Source organism: Ambystoma mexicanum, chromosome 9 (assembly GCF_040938575.1).
Source record: "Ambystoma mexicanum isolate Mex_15411 chromosome 9, UKY_AmexF1_1, whole genome shotgun sequence".
In the NCBI taxonomy this organism is placed as follows: domain Eukaryota; kingdom Metazoa; phylum Chordata; class Amphibia; order Caudata; family Ambystomatidae; genus Ambystoma; species Ambystoma mexicanum.
The window spans coordinates 454,349,706-454,372,248 of NC_090931.1; the positions used below are offsets into that span (position 1 = coordinate 454,349,706).

Consider the following 22,543-nt stretch of genomic DNA (forward strand, 5'->3'; position numbering starts at 1 on the left):
AGTCTTCGAGGAAGGCATCGACGCCTGTGGCGCCGAGGTCGTCGACGGACTCTCTCGAGCCTCCGCCTCCAAGGAAGTCGTCGATGCCGTCGGCGCCCAGGATGTCGAGGGACACGCTCGGGGCTCCACCCTCGAGGCCTGTGTCGACGCTGTCGGCGCCACGTCTGTCGTCGACGCCGATTCTTTCAGCGCCGATTCTCTCGACGCCTTTCGGGGCTGTGTCGACGGGGGTACCCCGTGGCTCGGGGGAACCAAATAGAAAGGCTCTGGCCAAGGTCAAGCATGGCTTTGGTTCCAGTTCTGTGCCTTCTTACCGCCATCTGGAATTCATTTCAGAGGTGGATGAGGGCATGATGCCAGACACTGTGCCTGATGAGATTCTCTCGGGCCATAGCCAGTTTGAGGACCTGAGGCAGTCCCTGCGTGATGCTAGTGGGCTGGACACCTCTCCGGAGGTGGAGTTTTGTAGGCCTGAGCCTGGCACTCATGCCGATTCTTCGTACCGGCGACTTATGTCACGGGTCACTGAGTACTTAGGATGGTCTGCTCCCCCAGGGGAGTTTGTTCAGGATGATCTTATGGATATCCTCGACATTGGTCCACCAACTGACCCGGTACTGCCATTCCATTTGGCTCTGCAAATAAGGGTGGCAGCGGCTTGGACTGCTCCGGAGAGTCTCCCGGCAGTGAGCAAGTCTTTGCCGCGAAAATACCGCCCAGCCAGTAGTGACCCCTGCTACTTGTCCAAGCACCCTACTCCGGAGAGTTTGGTGGTGCAGGCGGCTACGGCCCCGGCAAAGAAGGCGTCGTACCCTACCATCCCTCCTGATGGGGACGACAAGCGTTTTGACGGCTGGGCGAAGAAAGTGTTTTCTGCAGGGGGTATGGCGCTTCAGGCGGCCAACTCCATTTGTGCCTTGTCTCGTTTCACGCACACTCTGTGGAACTGTGTTTCCTTGGCGGCTGAACATATTCCCGAAGGGGATGAACAGGATGGTTTCCTTTCCATGGTTCAGGATGGCAAGGATGCTATGTGTGAGGCCGTTCAGTCGGGTTTGGACATGGCAGATTGCGTCAGCCGGTCCATGGCGGCGAGCACCGTGATACGCAGGTTTGCGTGGTTGCGGAAGTCGGGGTATGCTCCTGATGTGCAGGCCCGGCTCCTCAACATGCCCTTTGACGGGGAAAATCTTTTTTGGCAGCAAGGCTGACGAGAGCCTTGAGAGGTTGCAGACCTCCAAAGCTGCAGCGAAGTCGTTGGGCGCTGCAGTTCGACAACCTCCGTCTTTTCGTCCTAGGGGACAGCAATGGAGGGGAGGTTCCTTTCGTTATTACTCATCCTTTGGTAAAGCGAGAGGAGCTGCCAGTCAAAGGGGCCACCGTAGGAGTGCCAGAGGTGGAAAACAAGGTACTCGAGGTGCCAAGGCCGCTCGGGCTGTTGCCTCTTTGCCCTCAGGCAACGCGCAGCGCAGCCGCTTCAGCTCAGTCATGAGGCCATGTCCCATGGTTCGCCGGTTGGGGGAAGACTGGTGCAGCATCTTGCAGAGTGGCGCGCCATTACTTCAGATGTGTGGGTTCTGGAGATCATAACCCACGGCTACTGTCTTCCTTTCCGGCAGAGGCCTCAAGACAATCCACCGGGGAATCTCTCTTTGAAAGGTCCGGATCTGCTCCTTGCGCAGGAAATTCAATCCCTGCTGGTGAAAGGCGCCATAGAACTGGTGCCTGTAGCGGAGAGGAACAAGGGATGGTATTCCCCTTATTTTTTGATTTCCAAGTAAGACAGGGGATTGAGAACCATCATGGACTTGCGCGGTTTGAACAAACTCCTCAGGAAGGACACGTTCAAGATGGTTACTCTTTCTCAAGTCCTTCAGGCCCTTCAACTTCAGGACTGGTTGGTGTCTCTTGACCTCAAGGATGCTTATTTTCATGTGCCGATCCATCCGAAGTACCTGAGGTTTGCGGTTGGCGACTCGCACTTTCAGTTTCGGGTCCTGCCGTTCGGATTGACCTCCGCCCGAGGGTCTTCACCAAGCTCATGGTAGTGGTAGCAGCGCACCTCAGAAAAGGGGGATTCACGTCTACCCCTACCTGGACGATTGGTTGATCAGGGCGCGCTCTCCCGAGCAAGTCCTGGATCATCTGTCAGTCACCTGCCACTCCCTCCACAAGCTGGGCTTCTCCCTCAACTTAAAGAAGTCCCATTTGACACCAACTCAGAGGCTCCAGTACATCGGAGCAGTGCTCGACACGTCCCTGGGGCAGTGTTTTCCTCCCCAGGTGAGGGCTCATCACATTCAGCAGATGGTGCACAAGTTTCAACTTGCCCAGACTCTCCCGGCGTTCGAGTTCTTGAGACTGCTCGGCCTCATGGCATCCTGCATTCTTCTGGTGCCAGAGGCCAGGTTGCGGATGAGATCTTTGCAGTGGGCACTCAAGCTCCAGTGGTCTCAGTCCTCCGGCGGGATGTCGGACCCTGTTCAGGTGCCGCCTTCGGTCGCCCGGGACCTTCTGTGGTCGGCCGACGAAGGCAATCTGATGAGGGGGGCTCCACTTTGGCTGCCCTGGCTGGAGCGGACGATTGTGTCGGACGCATCCCTCACGGGATGGCGAGCTCATGCCAACGAGTTGACAGTCAGCGGTCGTTGGTCTCCGTCAGAATCCAGACTCCATATCAATCTGTTGGAGCGGAGGGCCGTCAGGCTAGTTCTGAAGGCTTTTCTGCCGACTGTGCGAGGAAAGAATGTCCTGATCCTGACGGAAAACATGGTGGCCATGCACTACCTCAACAAAAAGGGGGAGGGGGCAGGGTCACTTCCTCTGTGCAGGGAGGCGATGCAGCTCTGGTTCTGGGCAATCCAGCAGGAAGTTTCGATCTAGGCAGTTCATCTGAGCAGGCAGAGCGCGATCTCTCACGAGTGGGAGTTGGCTCAGGAGATTCTCCTGGAGATCTTCGCCCTTTGGGGGACCCCTCAAGTGGATCTCTTCGCCTCCAGTGTCAACCGGAAGTGCGAGAGGTTCTGCTCGCGGGAATTTCCTCCAAACGGAGCCTTAGGAGACGCGTTCGTGGTGGAGTGCTCATTACCACTGCTGTACGTGTTTCCTCCAGTCCCCGTCATCCCGCAAGTACTGCGGAGGTTATGGAGGTTCGGTTCTCAGATGATCCTCATTGCTCTGGCGTTGGCCCAGAGGACGTGGTACCCGGACCTTCTCGACTTGTCCATCTGCCCTCCACGTCGTCTTCCCTACCGAGACGATCTGCTCTCACGGGAGGGGGGTCAGGTTCTCCATCCAGAGGTCCGGTCCCTCAACCTTCACGCTTGGTTTCTGAAAGGTTGAGGTATAAGGATTGGGACCTCCCTGAAGACGTGATGGAGGTGTTGCTTTCGGCCAGAAGGCCCGCAACAAAGTCCCTGTACCGTTGCCGTTGGAGGAAGTTCTGTGACTGGTGCAGGGTTAAGAATGTGGATCCTTTTGCATGTGAAATTCCCATGGTTCTGTCTTTTTTGCTTTCTTTGGTCCACAGGGGCCTTCAAGTGGGAACCATTAAAGGTTACCTGGCGGCGCTGTCCATATTTAAGCGCTCGTCTGAAGAGTGTTCCTATTTTAAAATTCCTTTAATTTCTTAGTTTCTGAAAGGGCTCACTAATGTGTTCCCTCCGTCACCTTTCCAGGTGCCCGGTAGAGATGTGAACCTTGTTCTCAAGTTTCTGATGGGTGCTCCGTTTGTGCCTTTGCATTCATGCCCTTTGAGACTGTTAACTCTGAAAACGTTATTTTTAGTTGCGGTCACTTCCGCTCGCAGAGTGAGTGAGTTACAGGCACTTTCAGTTAAGCCACCCTTCACTCTATTTCATAAGGACAGGGTTGTCCTTAGAGTTCGTCCTTCTTTTCTTCTGAAGGTGGTGTTGGAATTTCATTTAGGCCAGAAGGTGGTTGTTCCGGCATTTTATCCTCCTCCACATCCTGGTAAGGAAGAGGAGAGGCTCCATAGGCTTGATCCTAGGAGAGCGTTAAGCTTTTATATTTCACGCATGTCCCGCGTCAGAGTGGACGATCAGCTCTTTATTGGTTACGCTGGTAAGCGTTTGGGACAGGCTGTGACGAAACAGACTTTGTCTCGCTGGATTATTTTGGCTATCTCCGAGTGTTACCGCTTGGCGGGTAAGGACCCACCGGTCAGCTTACGGGCCCATTCTACCAGAGTTATGGCTGCCTCTACTGCCCTGCAGAGGGGTGTTCTTATTCGAAACATCTGTGATGCAGCCACCTGGGCTTCGGTACATACTTTTGTACGTCACTATTCCCTCAATTCCATCCGGGGGCAGGATCTGGCCTTTGGCAAGGCGGTCCTTTACTCCGCAATTTGATTGGGCATGATAAATTTCTGTTTTCTAAATTCTTTTCCCACCTCCTTGCATGGGTACTGCTTTGGGAGCCTGTCGTAGATATGGAATACGTCGGAGGACCCAATCCCCTCGAATAACAAGTTACTCTGTTACCTGGTAACGTTCTTTAGATGGGATGGTCCGACGACGTATTCCATATCGCTCCCTCCCTACCTTCCCCGCTACAGAATTTCATATGCGATTGCAGCTTACGTTTCCGCAAGGCTTTGTGTGTCAGACTGGCAGAAGACTGGTGGCACACGTTCTGGGGAAAAAACTACAACTGAGGCTACGGGCGTCGTGCGTCCTACTTATAACATCCAGTGACGTCGGCCGTCGGAGGAGGTCCTCGAGGGCGGCGTATCAACGTCATCGACGCAGGACGCAGACGCCAAAGATTTTCCGAAGCAGCACAGCTGTGGTGATTACTGTCATAGATATGGAATATGTCGTAGGACCATCCTATCGAAAGAACGTTACCAGGAAAGAGAGTAACTTGTTCTTCTCTCTGCACTTATGAGCCACCTGTTGGCTGCACTTCTGATTTACCTGCACTTAGACACCCGCTGGCTGCACTTTGGAGCTACCTGCACTGAACCCCCGCCCCGGCACTTCTCCACTTCCCTGCACCTGCGCGATCTGAATGACATAAGGCCTAGTAAAATCGTTGTTTTGTCCTCCCTCTGTTTCCTCCTCCTTGTCGCACCTAGAAACACTTGTGTACAGGCGCGTTATGAATGCCATATCATATCATATATCATATATCAATGGGAGTCATTTGCAAAGTTCCCAAAAATTCGCCATGAACATGCATGGTGGAAGGCATTTATATGTTTTCCTATGGAATCTGCCAACTTTTTGCAGGTGCTGATGCTGTTGAATTTGTATGCCAGAGTGGATGAGGGTTGTGGATAGGATTTTATGATCTGTGCCTTTGCTCTACATACACATCTAGGAAAATCAAACAATGCATACAGCTTTTACGGATGCTTTTTTTGGATTGTTTTTATGATGAACATTGAGGAAAACGTGCCCCGATATTTTAACTGCTCACGCTGCATATTTCTGCTCTGAGACCAAGAGAACCACTGGCAAAAAGTAGATTCTCGTGAACTACGATTACACCTAAAATAAGCACAACCTTCCTGCTTCTGAACGCTAATAGAGGAATGTATTGATCTGCTTAAGAAATTACTTCGATTTCCTCTCGTAGCCACCGATTTTACAACTGTGAGTGGTTCTTAAAGTTATTACTGAGGTTACACCTTTTCCTGAATGTCTGAAGTAATTAATGGGCACATGGACCTCTCCGGCTCTCCATGTGCTTCCCAAAGTAAACCACCTAACTGGCCCCTCCTCTTCGTTCCAAAGCATCATTGCAGCGTGCAGCATGTTCTAAAAAAAACGACACCAATACAAATCCACAAACTTCATTTTCAAGCTTAGTTTGTAGACCAGACACTATACTCACCTGAGTGCATGCCCTCAACGGGCTCACCCTCCTCCTGTAAATGCGTTTTGTCATCAAATATGCAACTTTGTACAGTTACAGGTACGACAAGGCGGTTAACTGAAACAAGGAACAAAATAAGTAAATGATCAAATACTAGAATAACAACTTAAAAAGAAGGCAATGATTGGAAAACGGATCTAAATTCAAACAGAAATGTCAGACTGTTAGCAAATTAGGTAGAATCTACCATACTGTCACTAGACAACAAATACATCTTTATATATGTTTTTTTTATTCATAGGTTATCACTGTCTTGTCTTAATATGAATTGCTGCATTGGTTTTTTCAGGACCCTTTGATTTCTAGCTCGCAGTTTAATTTCTATCGTAGTTTTACGTCAAACCTTTAACCCCAAGACACACAGCTTACAGAGGTGCCTTGGAACTAAGTGTCGTGGGGGTGCTGCAGCACCCTCTGACCTCATCGGAGAGTTCATCAGCAGAATAACAAAAAATGCTGCCTTTGACAAGTTATTTTTCATCCTTTGCAACGTGACTAGTTTAGTTTAGTTTAGTTTATTTATTTGTACCGCGCACCGAACCCTGGGGTAGCTGGGCGCCGGAGACTTAAAAACAGTTACAGCATGGCAAAAATATACAGTACAGATTGTGAAAAAACAACAACGGCTTAGTAGACCGGGTTACAGGTGGTCAACAAAGGCAAGCAGAGAGAAAGTGCATTAAACGGCATTTTTGTTGGAAAGCCATGTTTTTGTTTTGGCTCTAAAAGTCCAAAATGAGGGTTCTGCTCTAAGGTATGGTGGCAAAGCATTCCATAGTTTGGCAGCTAGGACCGGGAAGCTGGCGCCGCCTGCTTTTTTTAGGGAGAATTTGGGAACAGAGAGGCAGTGTGCGTATGGAGTTCTAGTTGGTCTAGTTGAGGTGTGATTGTGGAACTTGTCTGCCAGGTATTTGGGTGCGTCGTTAGAGCGGCATTTATGGACGATGACGAGGGATCTGAGGGAGATTCTGTCTCGTACTGGGAGCCAGTGAGCATCTTGTCTGAAGCTGGAGATGTGGGCGTTTCGTGGGATACTGAGGGCTGCTCTGATGGCATTATTTTGAAGTACCTGTAGTTTGTTCAGGTTGTGTTCTGATGAGCCAAGTAAGAGGGTGTTGCAGTAGTCAATTTTTGAGAGCACTAACGCTCTGGCTAGTGTGATGCAGCTAGAAGGTGATAGGAAAGGTTTGCAGGCGTTGATGAGCTTATTGGTGTAAGCGGTTGAAGAGGCAGTTGCGTTCACCTGTCTTTTGAGCGAGAGAGTAGAGTCTAGATAAACCCCAAGGGTTTTAATTTCTTTGGCTACTGTGATTAGGTTACCGTCTATGTTGAAGGACGCGTAACGGGGGTCTAGTTTGTTTAGCCGGGGTTGGGAGCCGACAATGAGGAGCTCAGTTTTCTCGTCGTTGAGGCATAGGCCGTGCTCTGCCATGACTAGTTAGATTTTAGCAGCAACTAGACGTTTAAGAATCACATTTTTCAAACAAATTGCTATTTTTGTTTTTTCTTTTGAAAGGTATCTGGTCCATTATGAGTGGAAAGTCAGGGGAACGCGGGAGCCCTGTGAGTTTTGTGTCGGATGATATGCGAATTCTAGAGTTTTGGGGAAATGCATGTTTGAAAACGTACATGAACAATACCTTCGGGGAGCGGTAGGGGGGAGATGTAATGCGAATTTCTAAATAGTACTGGCATACTTTTTATTGGGACACAAACCTGCACTTTTCAGAAAAGCACCCATACATTTAATAGCATTTTATATGCCAGTATTTGTCTATCTCAGCATAAAGTTAACAAGATCAATGGGCAAGGTGTCCAAGATCCCTTCTTATCGGGTATGCAGTGTAGTAAACGTACATTTTTGTTGGTGATTTCAGGGCATAGAGATGCCTGTATGACATCTTTCATAATCTTGTCCTCTCCATTTCCAGACAAGTGCCTGCACTGCCCTCTCCCTGCCAACTGTTCAGAAGCACTGGTGTAGCTGTTTACATATAGCATGGTCCTTAAAAACTCTAGGGCCAAGGCGATTTACAGGTTGGTACACCGTACAAATGCACAACAGACCCTTGCAAAGGCGCCATCTTGTTACCAATTGCAGCTGTGTATGTTAGTGCACTGGAAACAGTTTGGTTGTAGAGGTGCCCACATAGGTAATTGCTGATATTTGATTTGAGGTAAAGAACTCTTAGTAAATGTGAGTGACCTTAATAGTGCTCCCTGTTAAGATCCATGCTACTAGATCCAAAATACTGAAGAGAAAGGGATGGTATCTCGAGAGAATTCGAGGTACAAACAAGGGCACAAACAACTACAGCTCAATAGCTGCAAGGTACTATTCAATGAACAGTTTGTTTTTGCTGAGAAAATACTTCAACACAATGTAGTTTAAACATATCACGCCCCGACCGTAATGCAATATCGCAATGGTATATATGAATTATTGAAATTGAGCGTTTTTTGAGTTCAAGTATTCGTACAATCAGCCGTAGTCTTTTATGGTCTTCATTACACCTATTAACTCTACCATCCTTTAAATTCGGACCATAGGTTTTTTATATATATCCCATTTAATGAATTTTTTCCGCCATTTTTCCATCCAAGATGGCGGATCTCCGAGCCTTCTCTGGAATTGAGAGACTCTCCAGTCTATATCACATCCACACACACTCGCTGGCGTTGCGCAGCAACGGCTGGCCAAACAGGAAACACTCTACCGCTTTCCAGACAGACGAGAGGACACGATAGCGCTTCTACATGCAGGTAATCCTTTTCTTTACCTGTAGGACTAAGATTTAGCGGAAAAGATATTGGTTGACATATTCATATTTCATATTTCATTCATCCGAGAAACTGCATGATTAATACGGAGATATCTTTCTCCTTCTATTTAACAGCTAACGAATAGCGGATGCGGTTAGCTGCTCGTTTAGCGCATTACACATGATTCATGCAACAGCACACAGGAATCTATAAACCTAGATACACGCCGGTCCTTTTTTCATCTAAGCTGGACAAGGACGAATTGTATGCGAAGATCTTAATTCACAATACGGAGAAGCCTTAGGAACTAAACTCAAGGTACTGATTTATTACCCATTGAGCCACATGTCCACTTGTGATTACGTACAGTAGACGTGAGTTACATCCCCGATTTCATTATTTTTACTTTAGCCGCCATTGCACCTTTCATGATGATGTAAATGAACTGTGGAGACGCTTTACAAGTCCACGGACAAAAAGACTCTAAACCACATAACCCAATAGGCGAGTTATAAGTTAAGCCATTAATAACCACCAACTAAGAATAAAGGTTGCGATCTTTGAGCGGGACCCAGCGCTTTTTTTGAGCCACTGGTCCCGTGATAGATCGCTGTTGATTGATAGGTAAAATTAAAGTCACAGACTGATCCAACAGTAATTATATATGCATTTTTTGTTGATTATAGGATTTGAATATCCTTTACAGAGTCCATTGTGAATATTGGCCATGATCACTGATCACATTAACAGGTTAGTGAAACTTTAGAGTTTTATGACTAATTCAACAACACTACTTTATATTCATCTTTTCAGAAAGAACTAATCAACTGATATCGATACCTGAAGAAGGGTTTCAATAACCTGAAACGCGTATTATGAGATATAAGACACAACAGTAGCCATCCCATGTCTAGATATCAGGCTATAATTTGTGTTTAAACAGATTCAAATTGACTGAATGTATTGGTCTGACCAGTCTCAATTAAATGAGATGAATATTTGTGGAGCCTTCATGTAAATAATTGTTTTTCAATATAATTCTATGCAAATATATTTGATACTATGATAAACATGCTATCGTGAATGGTCTGTAGTAAAAATATCCAATAAGACTTTGTTTGTACTGTTATCAATTATATTTTTGTTTAAACTACATTGTGCTGAATTATTTTCTCAGCAAAAACACACTTCATTGAATAGTGTCTTGCAGCTATTGAGCTGTAGTTGTTTGTGCCCTTGTTTGTACCTCGAGTGCTCTCGAGATATCATCTCTTTCTCTTCATGTTAATGCACTGCCCATATAGATCTATACTTAACCTGGAGGTCTGATAAGCCAAACGCCTTGAAATAGATCAGTAGATTAATGTGTATGCTGCATGAATATGTGTGCAACCTGAGGCCATGGGCTGCATACATAAGTAACAAGTTACTTACCTGTAACTATTGTTCTCCAGCATGGGTCTGGCATGGATTCACATGCTCATGAATATTCCCCATCGTCCGGCTGGGAGTCCTCTGTAAAAGAAAAACAATTTCACTTTCATTTACAAACTGTATATCTTCCATAAACCATAAACCAATGACTGTCCTCTGGGTCCTACTGCCCCATCCAATGACAGTCCTCTCCCCAAGCCCTTCCTCTGGCAGCCATCTTCAGGTTTGGTAAGCACGTGAAGTGGCAGTATGAACAAGAAGAGCCGCAGAGGGGACGGAGGGAGGTTCGCATGTGAATCCATGCCAGACTCATGCTGGAGAACAATAGTTACAGGTAAGTAACTTGTTCCTTCTCCAGCATGAGGTCTGACATGGATTCACATGCTCATGAATAACAAATACACATCAGCACAACATTACACAACCATGGGAGATGGCAAGGCTCAACAGAAGGAATTCACCCTTACCTATGGAAAAACTAACCTCAAGCGAACAGGCTGTGTAGTACTGCTTGGCCGACTCTGTACTCCTCCCTGGAATACCTGCCGACGCAGTAGAACTTCGTAAAGGGGCGCGTGGACCTCCACGTAGCAGCCCTGCAGGTATCCAGCAGGGACACACAGCCAGGAACACTGTAGTCGCAACGATCGCTCTGTTGGAGTGGGCTCTCGGACGGCTGGGCAGCGGTCGGTTCGCCAACCGATGACGGTGCATGATGCAGCCGGAGACCCACCTTGAGATGGAAGCCTTGGACAAGGCCTTCCCATGGTTCAGAGGACCAAAGTTCACAAACAGCAGTGAGCTCTTTTGAAAAAACTCTTAATGCGTGCCACGTCGAACTTCAGGGTCACGAGAATCCTGGTGTAGAGTGAGATAGCCGCCAGATGTATTTTGATAGAGGCGTGCACCAGTCCGGCCTTGGCCAAGCCAAGGATAGCAAGTGTGGAAGAATCTGCGGGCCGTGACCCTCAGAGGGGTAATCTTCTGCGACTGGCACCACATAGCGAAACGCTTCCACTTGTGACCGTAGCACTTCAAAGTGAACGACACCCTGGCCTTGGTGAGGACCTCCCTGCAGTCAGCAGGCAACTTATATCCACCAAACTCTAGCGCTGCAGGAGCCAAGCCATCAGGTTGAGCGATGCTGGGTCGTGATGGTGAGAATATCTGGGACTGCTGGTAGCTTGACCGGAGGCGACGCTGAGAGGCTGAGAAGGTCCGCGTACCAAATCGGTCTCGGCCACATAGGGGCGTTGAGTATCATCCTGCATTGACCCTGTCTGAGTGTGTTCATGACTCATAGCAGGAGAGGAAATGTGTACAGAAACATCCTTTCCCACGGAAAGGAGAACGCATCCCCCAGGCTCCTCGGTTGGTGAAATCTGGTGGTGAACTTCTGGCATTTGGAGTTCACCGCCGTCACAAACAGGTCCATCTGGGGCCTGCCCACTTGGCAAAGATGCAGTCCACCGAGTCCTGCCGAAGTTCCCACGCGGGGCAGGAGCGTAATTCCCTGCTGTGGGAGTCCGTAATAGTGTTCTTGACTCCCGCTAGGTGAAGGGGACGAGGAACATTTCTTGTCCGACGGCCCATCGCCAAAAGTCATGCCCTTACCTGGAGAGCACCGGGAACGAGTGCCCCCCTGTTTCCTGACGTAGAACATCATGGTGGTGTTGTCTGTGAAGATCCTCACCACCTTGCCCTTCAGAGACAGAAGGAACGACGCTTCAGGATGTTGATATGGAGATCCTTTCCCTCCGGCAGCCACAGTCTTCTGGCGGGCAGATGCCCGGTGTAGGCTCCCCAGCCTTCCAGGGAAGCATCTGTGGTGACCATTTCCTGGAATAGGGGATCTGAAATCCTGAGCCCCGGACGAAATTGACATGGACGCCACACCACCTAATTGCCTGGCGGAACTCGTAGTCCAGAGTGATCTTGTCCGCGAAGTTTCCAGACACTTGTATCCAGCAAGCGTCCAGGAACTCCTGAAGAGGTCGCATCAGCAACTTGTAGAGCCGGATGACTTAGATGCAGGATGACATCATGCCGAGCAAGAGCTTGCACCGTGGCGTCTTCAACGACAATAGCCGCTGCACCTTCCCTTGAATGGCAGCTACCCTCTCCTCCGAGGGTGATGCCAGGCAGGACACTGTATTGAGTCTGGCTCCCAGGAGCAGCGCGTTCTGCAATGGTGCCAAGTAGGACTTTGGATAATTGATGGAGAATCCCAGATACATCAGTAGCTGGACAGCCGGCTTTCTGTGTCTGACAGCCAACTCTTGCTAGCGGGCCCGTACGAGTCAGTCGTCTAGGTACGGGTATGTGTGTATCTCTCGTAGACGCAGATGGGCCGTCACCGGTGCCGGGCACTTTGTGAACACTCTGGGGGCCGACTTGAAGCGGAAGGGTAGGGACTTGAACTGGTAGTGCTGTCCCGGCACCACGAAACATAGAAACTTTCAGTGTTTCCTGTGAATGGGGATGTGGAAGTAGGCGTCCTCCAGGTCCAGCAATGTCAAGAAATCCCTCTTTCCAGTTGGCCGAGCACGTGTTGCAACCTGACCATCCTGAATATCTGAGACTTGAGGTACTTGTTCAGATGTGGTCGGTCCAGAATGGGCCACCAGCCCCCCCCGTCTTCTTTCTGACAAAGAAGTATCTAGAATAGACTCCGAAGCCAGCTCTATAGCCCCTTTTTGTACTATCCTTTTGTACCTCCTCTAAGAGCCGAGGGATGTGCTGCTCCTGACAGGCCACCGGAGGGATCTGCGGACACCTGTGCTGAAATTCCAGGGCATGTCCTTGGGCGAGAGAGCGTCCAGCACCCATCTGTCGGTGGTGATCTTTTCCCACTCGCTGACGAACCTCGTCAGCTGGCCTCCCACCTGGGTGCACGATGTAGGCCCGACATCCTGGTCGGTTCAGGCTTGCTTCGGCGCCGGCAGACTGAACTGCGGGAGACGGCAACGCTGTCCTCCGCCACTGTAGGCCTGGGACCACCCCCTGTAGGCTTTCTGAGTCATGAATCTGGAAGGCTGACAGTACGATGAGGAGAACCCTTTCGATGACCTGCCCGACTTTCCTGTGGAGTAGCGAAAAGAAGAGCAGTGTTACTGTAGGGTGCCCAAGGAAAAGGCTGTCTCCGTATCCACCTTGATGGCCTGCAGGGACTCGTCGTCAACCTTCCCGAAAAGGTTATCTCTGTCGCAAGGCATGTCCAGTACCTACGCCTGGACCTCCTGGCGGATATTTGTGGCCTTCGTCGAGCCTTGGCGACGAAGGCAGACACGGATCCCCATCTGCGGGACCCTGTATCTGCAACGTCCAGCGCCACTGTGATGGCGTGATCCGATGCTACCTCTCTCTCCTGGTAGAGAGCGACCACCTCCATCCTCTTGTCATCTGGGAGGAACTCCAAAATGGGACCCAGATTGTACCACAGCTCCCTGTCGTACCTGGTTAGGATCACCAGTGCGTTGGCCACCTTGAAAGTGGACGCAGCTGAACCCGGGGAACGGGTCCTTTAAGACGAGGTAACAGTATCTGAGATGGATGGGGATGCAACCTGTGCGGAAAACATATTTCCGCCTAAAATAATATTGGACAACCCAGACATCTTTGCTCCCATTTTGCCGAAAATCATGAACACCTCGTTCAGAGACCAGACAGTACCAGAAGCTATAAAAAGGGTCACGCTAACACCACTGGTAAAGAAACCCAGTCTAGATCAGAGAGACCCACACAATCTCCGGCCCCTCACAACTGTAAGTTCATCCTAAAGATCATGGAAGATCATGGATAAGATAGCCACCACACAACTTCAGTCCCATTTAGAAGTATCAGAATCCTTACATCACCAACAGTCAGGATTCTGCCCAGCCCACAGCACAGAAACTGCCATGTTAGACCTGCAAACTAAAATGCTTAGCATTATGGACATGGGCAGAGCAGGCCCTCCTATTCTTTTTGATTTAAGCGCAGGATTCGATCTGCTGGATCACAGTCTACTCAAAAGTCTACTCAAAACAGCACTAGAGAAAACTGCCAACTGCTCTGAAGAAGCAATTGGCTAGATAATGTCTTTTCTTAAAAACAGGATGTCCAGTGTTCACTGGGGGTATAAGTTCTCTCTGGAAAAAGAAATTCTATGTGGTGTTCCAAAGGGGGCAGTATGTCACCGCTACTATTCAATCTATACTTGAGATACCTCTGTGTAGTCCTTGACCATATTAATATTTATACATTCTTCACCAATTATGCTGATGATACTCAGCTGGTGATTGAACCAAGTGGGAACTTTAAGAAAGAGAGCAAGCAGATATCCATGGTCTCTAATACTGTAGAACTATGGATGGACGCTAACTGGATGTGCCTTAATGGCAAAAAAAACAGATTAGCCAGAGCAAAATTACCTTCAACATTCAGCTCGTTTCTGATAAAACATGCAAATTCAAGTCCTGAGAAAGGTTAAAACCCTTGGAATGATGCTGGAAGCCTCCCTGGGCACTGAAGCCCAAGCTCAATACATGAGAAAGGTTAAAACCCTTGGAATGATGCTGGAAGCCTCCCTGGGCACTGAAGCCCAAGCTCAATACATAAAAAAGACCTACTCTTACCATCTTAGATTATTAAAAGCAATGAGGCCTTACCTATCGGAGGATAACTGTGCCATCATTGCAAGGGCCACCATACTATCACGCCTGGACTATGGCAATGCTCTCATACTGGGAGCTAATAAACAATGCCTCCACAGCTATCAAGTTGTCCAGAACAATGCAGTGAGAATCATTAAGCAATAAACCAAATCCCAGCATATCCGTGACTATACAAGGGAGCTACACTAGTCAAAGATCGAAGATAGGGTCCACTTCAAGGCATTGAAACTGGTGCACAGATGTATCCATGTAAAATCACCAGCTTATCTAAAATCCCAAATCATCTTATATGTGCCCAGTAGAAAGGTAAGATCCGCCGGCCAAGGCAAGATCACAGCAGCCTCACACAAGCGTAAATGTGGTGCGGGAAAATCTTTTAGCTGCTGGCTTGTGGAATAATCTCCCTGCTCACATAAGATTGGAAGCTAACTACATGCACTTTTATAAACATGTGAAAACTTACATCTTTAACCTCTGTTTCTCCCCTAATCAGACTCCCCACTGAATTTTCTTGTCTGCTTTGTCAGGTGTCCCGTGTTTTACTGTTTGTACAATGTTGTCTACTGTGTGCTCGTCTCTGCGCCCCGAAGCTTGCGAGCTGCCGGCGCAATACAAATCAATAAAATAAAAATAAATGCAGATCTTACTCATACATCAATAATCAAACTGACTCAGGAAGTTGGCAAAGGTCAAAGTTGTTTTAATAACAAGTCTTTAAAACAGGGAGTACATCAACGGATGCTGCACAGAATTATCTCACAGCATTTCATAAAAAACAGTTCCTTTAAACTAAATATTCATCATAGGTGACGTCATACTACATGGCAAATAAGAAAACCTACTAGGGGTTGTGGTTGGTCAACGGGGAACATCTACATATACTTTCTAAGGGATACAGGGATGTGATTGGGTTTCTAAGATCAGGTGGACAGTTAAGCCCATCCCAAGTGCAAGTCATCTTCTGTGTCAGATTAATACACAACATAATATTGGCTTCTCAAACTATAGGGCTTCTTAATACATGTCCCTCTATATTTGGTTGGCATGCGTGTACCTTTCTGGAATATTCCACTTGTTAGCAGCATGCACGCTGGTACCGCAGGTGCCAGGGGTTTGGCCTGGTCACGCATCCCCAACCAATTAGCCCATAATCCATCACTCATGTGGTCTGCCACTCAATTAGCTCCTTTGAACTCGGCCTTGCATAGGCTCACTATGCCTGAGAATAAAAGGAGTGTGGCATGGCCTTATCTTCTGGTCTCGGTATAGCTCGCCCAAAGTCGTTTTCCTCTGACCAGTTTTGAGCTCTTCATTGTATTTAATACTATTAAATGAAGAAATTGGGGCACCATTAGTGACTTTTGTTCCACCTCAAACAGGAACTCAGCTTGCTCCTCACGTTATTGCATCTTCTTGAGTACATGGCAAAGCTCTCGGCGGCCCCAACTCTTGACACTGGGCCAGGCAAGCCTTTCTCGAATCTTCCCTCACAGTCAGCTTTTCTATTCTGCTGCACCACACTTCCATTCATGGGGTCCAAGTTTGCTAAAGTGTGTCGTGGAACATCCAGATCCCATACATTCCTATAAATATACATTGGTGCATCGCTGCAACCTATTCACTATGTAGCCAGCCTTATGATTACTTTGTCTACTTGCGTTACTGTGTCTGTACAATTGTAAAATGGTTTTGTATTTTCTTAGGTGCTTCTCTGCATGTGTAATCTTCATTTTGCTCCCGAAATGTTGCTTGTTTCGCTATTTCATCATCAGATACTGTAAGGTCTATAGTCTTTCTTTATTAGCATCACTTCTGGGTGCGTCACGTCTTCTTCATGAGACGTCATCAGTCCTCTTTTTCATTCATTTTCACACTTCTTCCGGAAGATAGCCATTTCTTCATGCATGCATATAGGGTTTTCTCAATGGATACCTTGTTTTAAGGACTTTTCGGCACATAGGCACTATTGTTGGCTTTGTGCATGTCACATTGTCAGGTTGCCAACATACAGGCAGAATAGGGGCGGAACTTCCGGTAGAGGTACTTGGCTCCTCCTCTACACTCCCCCCTCTGGACGATTCATCGGCCACTCTTTTTTTAAAACCATTCTCCACTAAAGTAACACATACAATACATAGAATTCATTAGGTTCTGCCCACTGACACTTATCTTTTCTTCTCCCTTACATTCCCAGTATCTTCCCCTTCCCTTGAATGTCCATTGAACTCCTCAAGAGTTTGTACATTCATTACCCTCATTCGACACAACCAGAGTACTGTATAACTCTTGATCACAATTAGCTCAAGTGCAGTTTACTTCCACTCGCTGACAATTCTTTTCCATATATAGTATGCTGCCCCTACATATATATATTCTATATCTGTAAAGCCTTACCAACTTCTCCTGTACTGTATCTTAGCTGTGGGCCCAGATACCCGAGGGTTAGGTGCGCTATATAAATAAATAAATAGGTCAGAGCTTCGGGCATATAAATAATTAACCAGAACTGATTATCTGTTATTATCCTAATAGCATGCACCAGATCCTTGTATCCCTTATAGTACCATTCTTGCAGGTTTTGACAGGCTGTTAGTAGGTGTCTGATGGTCTCAATCTCTGTGACAATGCCTACAAAGTCTCTTTTCCCTTGGTACCCCAGTCCATGCCCCTATGTACTAATTAGAAGATAAGATATTAAATCTCAACATGGGTATAAATATGGAGAATTCCTTGTTTCTGACCTTGCGTCCAACAGCCATACATTGTGTTTTTCCAAGGTTTATCTTCAGGCCATTTAGTTCAGCATAGGTGAAAACAGCCTTAGCACTATGGCAACTACCCATGAAGGTGTTGTCAAATATAATGAAATCATTGGCATAGCCAATCCATCCTGCTTTATTATTACCAATTTTTGGTAATGCGTTCAATTTTTCCACGAAAATATTGCCGAAGTCGGCCAGAAACAGGTTGAATAGTATAGGTGCTAAAGCACATCCCTGTGTAACACCTGTTCTAATAGGGATCTGGCCCGACATCAGACCTTGGTTATTCTGCCTGGCTCAAGCAGTATTGCTTTCGTACATCATTTTGCACGCATCTAGTAGGTATTCAGGCATACCTATCATTTCCAACTTTGACCATAGTTTAGATCTATCCACCATGTCAAACGCGGCTGAAAAGTCCACGAATAACAGGTATAAGGGAAGGTCATCACAACAGTTGGCTTGCTCAATCAAGGTGTTTACCATAAAGATGTTATCACTAGTTGAGCATCCCTTTCTGAACCCTGTCTGAAATCTGTCAAGAATGTTATCTCTGGCTATCCAGGCATTGATCTCCTTCAGGATCAGGGTACAAAAGATTTTACTGGGACATCATTTAAAGCCAGTAGACGATAATTCTCCCGCTGATCGCGTGGGCCATTTTCAAACACAGGTATAATGTAGGATGTACTGCACAAGTTGGGGATCACACCAGTGTCTACAATCTTACCAAATAATGTTGCAAAAATGTCCGACCAACTGTCCGGATCATCCTTAATAATTACATTGCAGAGGGCCCTAGAATATTTCAGTTTCTTGATAATTTCAATAATATCATCAGAGTCTATTATTAAGTTTGGGATGGGTTTTTCATGTAGATAGATCACATCCCCATTAAACTTGTCTGTGAGATATTTTTCCCAGGTTACCCCGTCAATACTACAAATAAGTTCTTGCTTGCCAGTGTTAGTAACATACTTATAGTTGATCATGCATTTTTTGGTATCCCCATCCAGCAATATTCGTACCATATTTTGCCAGTTTACATTAATTCCGAGGCACAATATCTACGTATCCAATTTCTGTATGCATTTTTTAATTTTCGATTCTCAGAAAGGAGTACATCAAAAGGTGTATTACTGCGATCAATAGCTCTTAATTCATTACACATTTGTTTCTTTTTTTTACATATCACTTTGTCGAAAGGGCCCCGATTGTGCGAGGCCTGTTTCAAAGGTAAGCGTTTTGTTCCCATAGGCATCAAGCCATGCATACAGGAGGATAACCAGCAGACTATCTCTTCTGCAGTTGCCGTAGTCCTGTATTCAGCATGCAAGCCTCTACACCAAGTGCTAGCTTTGGCCAAGTTTGTATCAGACCAGCCTAATCTATTACCATTTGGTGTTAGTTACTTCACCAATTCTCTCAAAGAACTGAGTCCCTTTTTTTCTAGCACAAAGGGGCATCATGGCATGGTCACTGAAAGAATTACTGAGAATTTGAAAATCAGCTAGTAGGGGGGATATATCTGATCACTCAGACATACGTAATACAAGGTAGATGAATATAGACCATTGGACCATGTAGTACCAGTGTGTAGCTCATCATTACCAAAATCATTTGCCAGCTGCAGGTCCATATCAGTAATGAAGGTTTTCCACCTCTCATTTTTTAAGTAACCTCTGGTAGAAGCATCAGTATTAACATTAGTTAGTTGGATAGCTCCAATCATATGTTAAAATCCCCTCCTACTATAAGGTTAACATTACCACACATTGCATAGTTGTCAGTTATACATTCAAAAATATTAAGCTGTATAGCCACTGTGGAGTCATCACCAGGAGGGTTGTACGCAATGACCAATACAATGTTTATATCACCCTTTAGCTGAATTTCAACCATTAATACATTGTGGTTACTCACATGTGGAAAACCCTCAGATGAGTGTATATCATTCATAACCAAAATGGCCAATCCTCATTCGGCCTCCCCTTTTCACCTTTGTTAGCGTGATTAAAGTAAGAGGTATACCCATCAAAATGGGCTGGGTTTAGTAGCCAGGTCTCCTGGAGAAATATCATTTCTGCTTTATCCAGGAGACTATAAGAGCCAGTATGCCCAAAAAGATGTCAATGGCCACGCGTATTCCAGGAAATGATTTTTATGTTGCCTCATTTATGAGTGGTTATCGGTGGTAGAAACGAGCCAAGCCACTCCCAGTGTGACTTCACAGTAGCATCATTCATAGAGGGAGTTTTGATTCAAACCTATTGTTTAGTGTCATGGATTGGTGACCCTTCCCTCTGTTCCTCCTCACCTGGGTCTTCGGAGGAGCTTCCCGACACCTCCATCTTTTTCTTTCTCCTGCTGAACTTTGTTTTTCTGGTCTTTCTTTCCATCTTGTCGAAGAGGTAAGGGCGAGCTCCCCCAGAGGCCACCTTGCCCAGGTGGCGAACACCTCAGGCCAAAGGGGACTCCGGGGAGCTAACCCCAACTAGGGAAAAAGCCATACAGCAACAAAAAAATTGAATGTTTATATGCAGGCGAAAGGTTCCTTGAGTTGATGTGAGATGAACAAGTTCCAAACACTACAGGTGTTCTGTAATCACTGTGAATCCGTAGTTATGACTTAGGCTGCTGATCCGGATAAGCAGAAGACTTCCCTTCCTCATGCAGGAGTACCAGGACAGGCTGCTATGCCGTGCTTCATACAAAGGAGGGTAGGTAAGGAATACAAGTGAAGAGAATAAGACTGCCACGCTGGCCACAAGGAAATCAAGGCACTGCTTGGACCGTGAGAGAACAGCAAGTACTGATAGGAGGGGAGAATCGCAACCAAAGCCAAGACGAAGGAACGAGAGAGGCGGAGAAGCAGAAGAGCCAGAGAGAGAAACCACTGACTGCGCTGTGATCGGGAGAGAGAGAGAGAGACAGAGAGACAGAGAGACAGAGAGAGAGAGAGAGAGAGAGAGAGAGAGAGAGAGAGAGCAGCAAACCCAAAAGAATGCTGAGCGGGAGGCAATGAGGGAAAGTCCACGGAATAGGAAAAACAAGGGAGCATACGTACTACGAGCATGCTCACCAGTAGACTATACAAGTTGCAACGCTCCGAGTTCCGTACTGACAACAAGTAAATAGCGGCAACGGCCATCTTAGAAATGAACTAGACCGCACATTGAGGAAACACGACCAAACGTAACGGCACATCAATGGAGCTGCTAGCGTTTCCAATACTGCCACGGGCGAAACATGACATTTAGCCTCATCTTTCTTGTTACTATTCAACCTTTCATGTTCATTCATATCACATCTACAGTCCAAATCATAACCATTTTTGTTCAACTCAAGGGCTGAGTCCCTAATTAGAGCAACAACTGCTTCAGAAAAACAATGTACCTTAGTTACAAAATGTGAACATTGTTCCACAAATATAAAGTTGCTACTTTGAATGATCCTCGATGCTAGATGAGAGTTAACAATATCTAGTAGCTTACTTCTATTTATGGGTTTTTTCCTTCTGTTAGTGACATTAGAAATAGTGAACGATTTCTAAGGAAGATAGCAATTCTTATCCCTTACAGGGCTACCACTTTCCTTAGGTACATAGGATTTGTTAGACAAGACAGGCCTTGTCCCCGGTTTACCCCCTTCTCCTTGTTACTTTCTACACCTGGGATTCAATTGAAATTATGCTACTTTCTAGGGTAGTGTTAGTACAATCAGTAGAGCTGGTGCTTGAATCATCATCAGTAACTTGAGGTACTTTAGACGGCGTTTTAGATTTAACTTTCTGTAACAATGATCCAAGCAACCAGTTTGTTAGGTTGCCAGTTTTAAGAGCCATTATTTTTGCTCTTCTAGCCGCTTTTCTTCTTGCTTGTTTAGAAAGGCGTTGCTTATTGGGGCTTAACAGGGAATTATTCTTAACCTTTTATACAACATCAGAAGGTTGTTTAGCCATCAAATCAGTATTTAATTTTGACTTCCTTCTGCACTCCCTATTTGTCAATAGGCACTCATCATTATCATCATGGTCACTCCCCACCAGGATCTCTACTTGTGTGGATTTCAAATTTACAGGTTCAAAAACAGCTTAATTCATTTTTGGTGGCACATTAGTATTAGCTATCAAAAGTTCAGCTGTACTACCTACCTTGTTAGCTTTAGCCATTGCTTTTAGTAGCACAGCATTCTTATCGACTTGGCAAGAAATACTGTGTGACAATTTCAAAAGAATTTTTAAGGCAAGGCTTGTGGCAGTATTAATGGGCATCCAGTTCTTTAAACTTGCCACTATATGCACAATCCGCACAGTCGTGGTTATCTAACAGCGTTAACTGCTCATGGCTTTCGGCACTTCTAATCAGGGTACCAGATGAGTCGATGGGGGAACATCTCTCAATATTAGGAGCCTTATTTTTGCACACTGTTGCCTCAACAGGTAGTGCACGCTCCATGTTAGAGATTTGTCCCTCTAAGCTATAACATAAACTTAGCAGAGAGTTGTTACTGTCAAACTCAGCAGAAGTAGATGCAGCATCGTTGTAAGGAGCAGCAAGAAGGGCAAGGTCTTCATGTATTTCAATCACTGCCTGCTGGCCTCGGAAAAAGTCTGTTATCTTATCTGAGTTGTCGTTTGGGTGCTCACTTCCCCAGTGTCAGCAGCCACACTACCAGAGCCCTTCTTTTTATTTACTTTCAGTTTGCTGTGTAACTTCATTTTGGATAGATCAAGGCAAGATTATAGACGAAAGCACCTGCCTACGAATATATTCCCACAAATGGCTCAAGGATACAAAAATCGACAGACACCAAATAGGATAGGAAGCAATAAAGCTCAAGGGATAATAGATTTCACAGGTGGTTTAAAGATGTACATCCGCAGTTACCGCATATGGATTAAGTAGACAGGTCAAGCACTACAGAAAGGTACACCAGCGGCTCACAGTCACCACGTGTGTAACCTTGAATAAGACTCAAAGGGTGATGAAAGTCAATAGGTTTCACAGGTGGCTCAAAGCTAAA

At 46.4% G+C, this 22,543-nt stretch overlaps 1 protein-coding gene across 6 annotated transcripts in view; it reads right to left on the reverse strand.

The window, feature by feature from the left end:
• Nucleotides 1–22,543, reverse strand: part of LOC138488178 (zinc finger protein 343-like) — a 725,547-nt gene that overhangs the window by 313,693 nt on the left and 389,311 nt on the right. For all 6 annotated transcript variants that reach the window (XM_069614977.1, XM_069614976.1, XM_069614974.1 and 3 more), the window contains one exon: nt 5,863–5,961. In XM_069614977.1, coding sequence (XP_069471078.1) covers nt 5,863–5,961 — 99 coding nt within the window. The remainder of the gene's footprint in view (nt 1–5,862; nt 5,962–22,543) is intronic.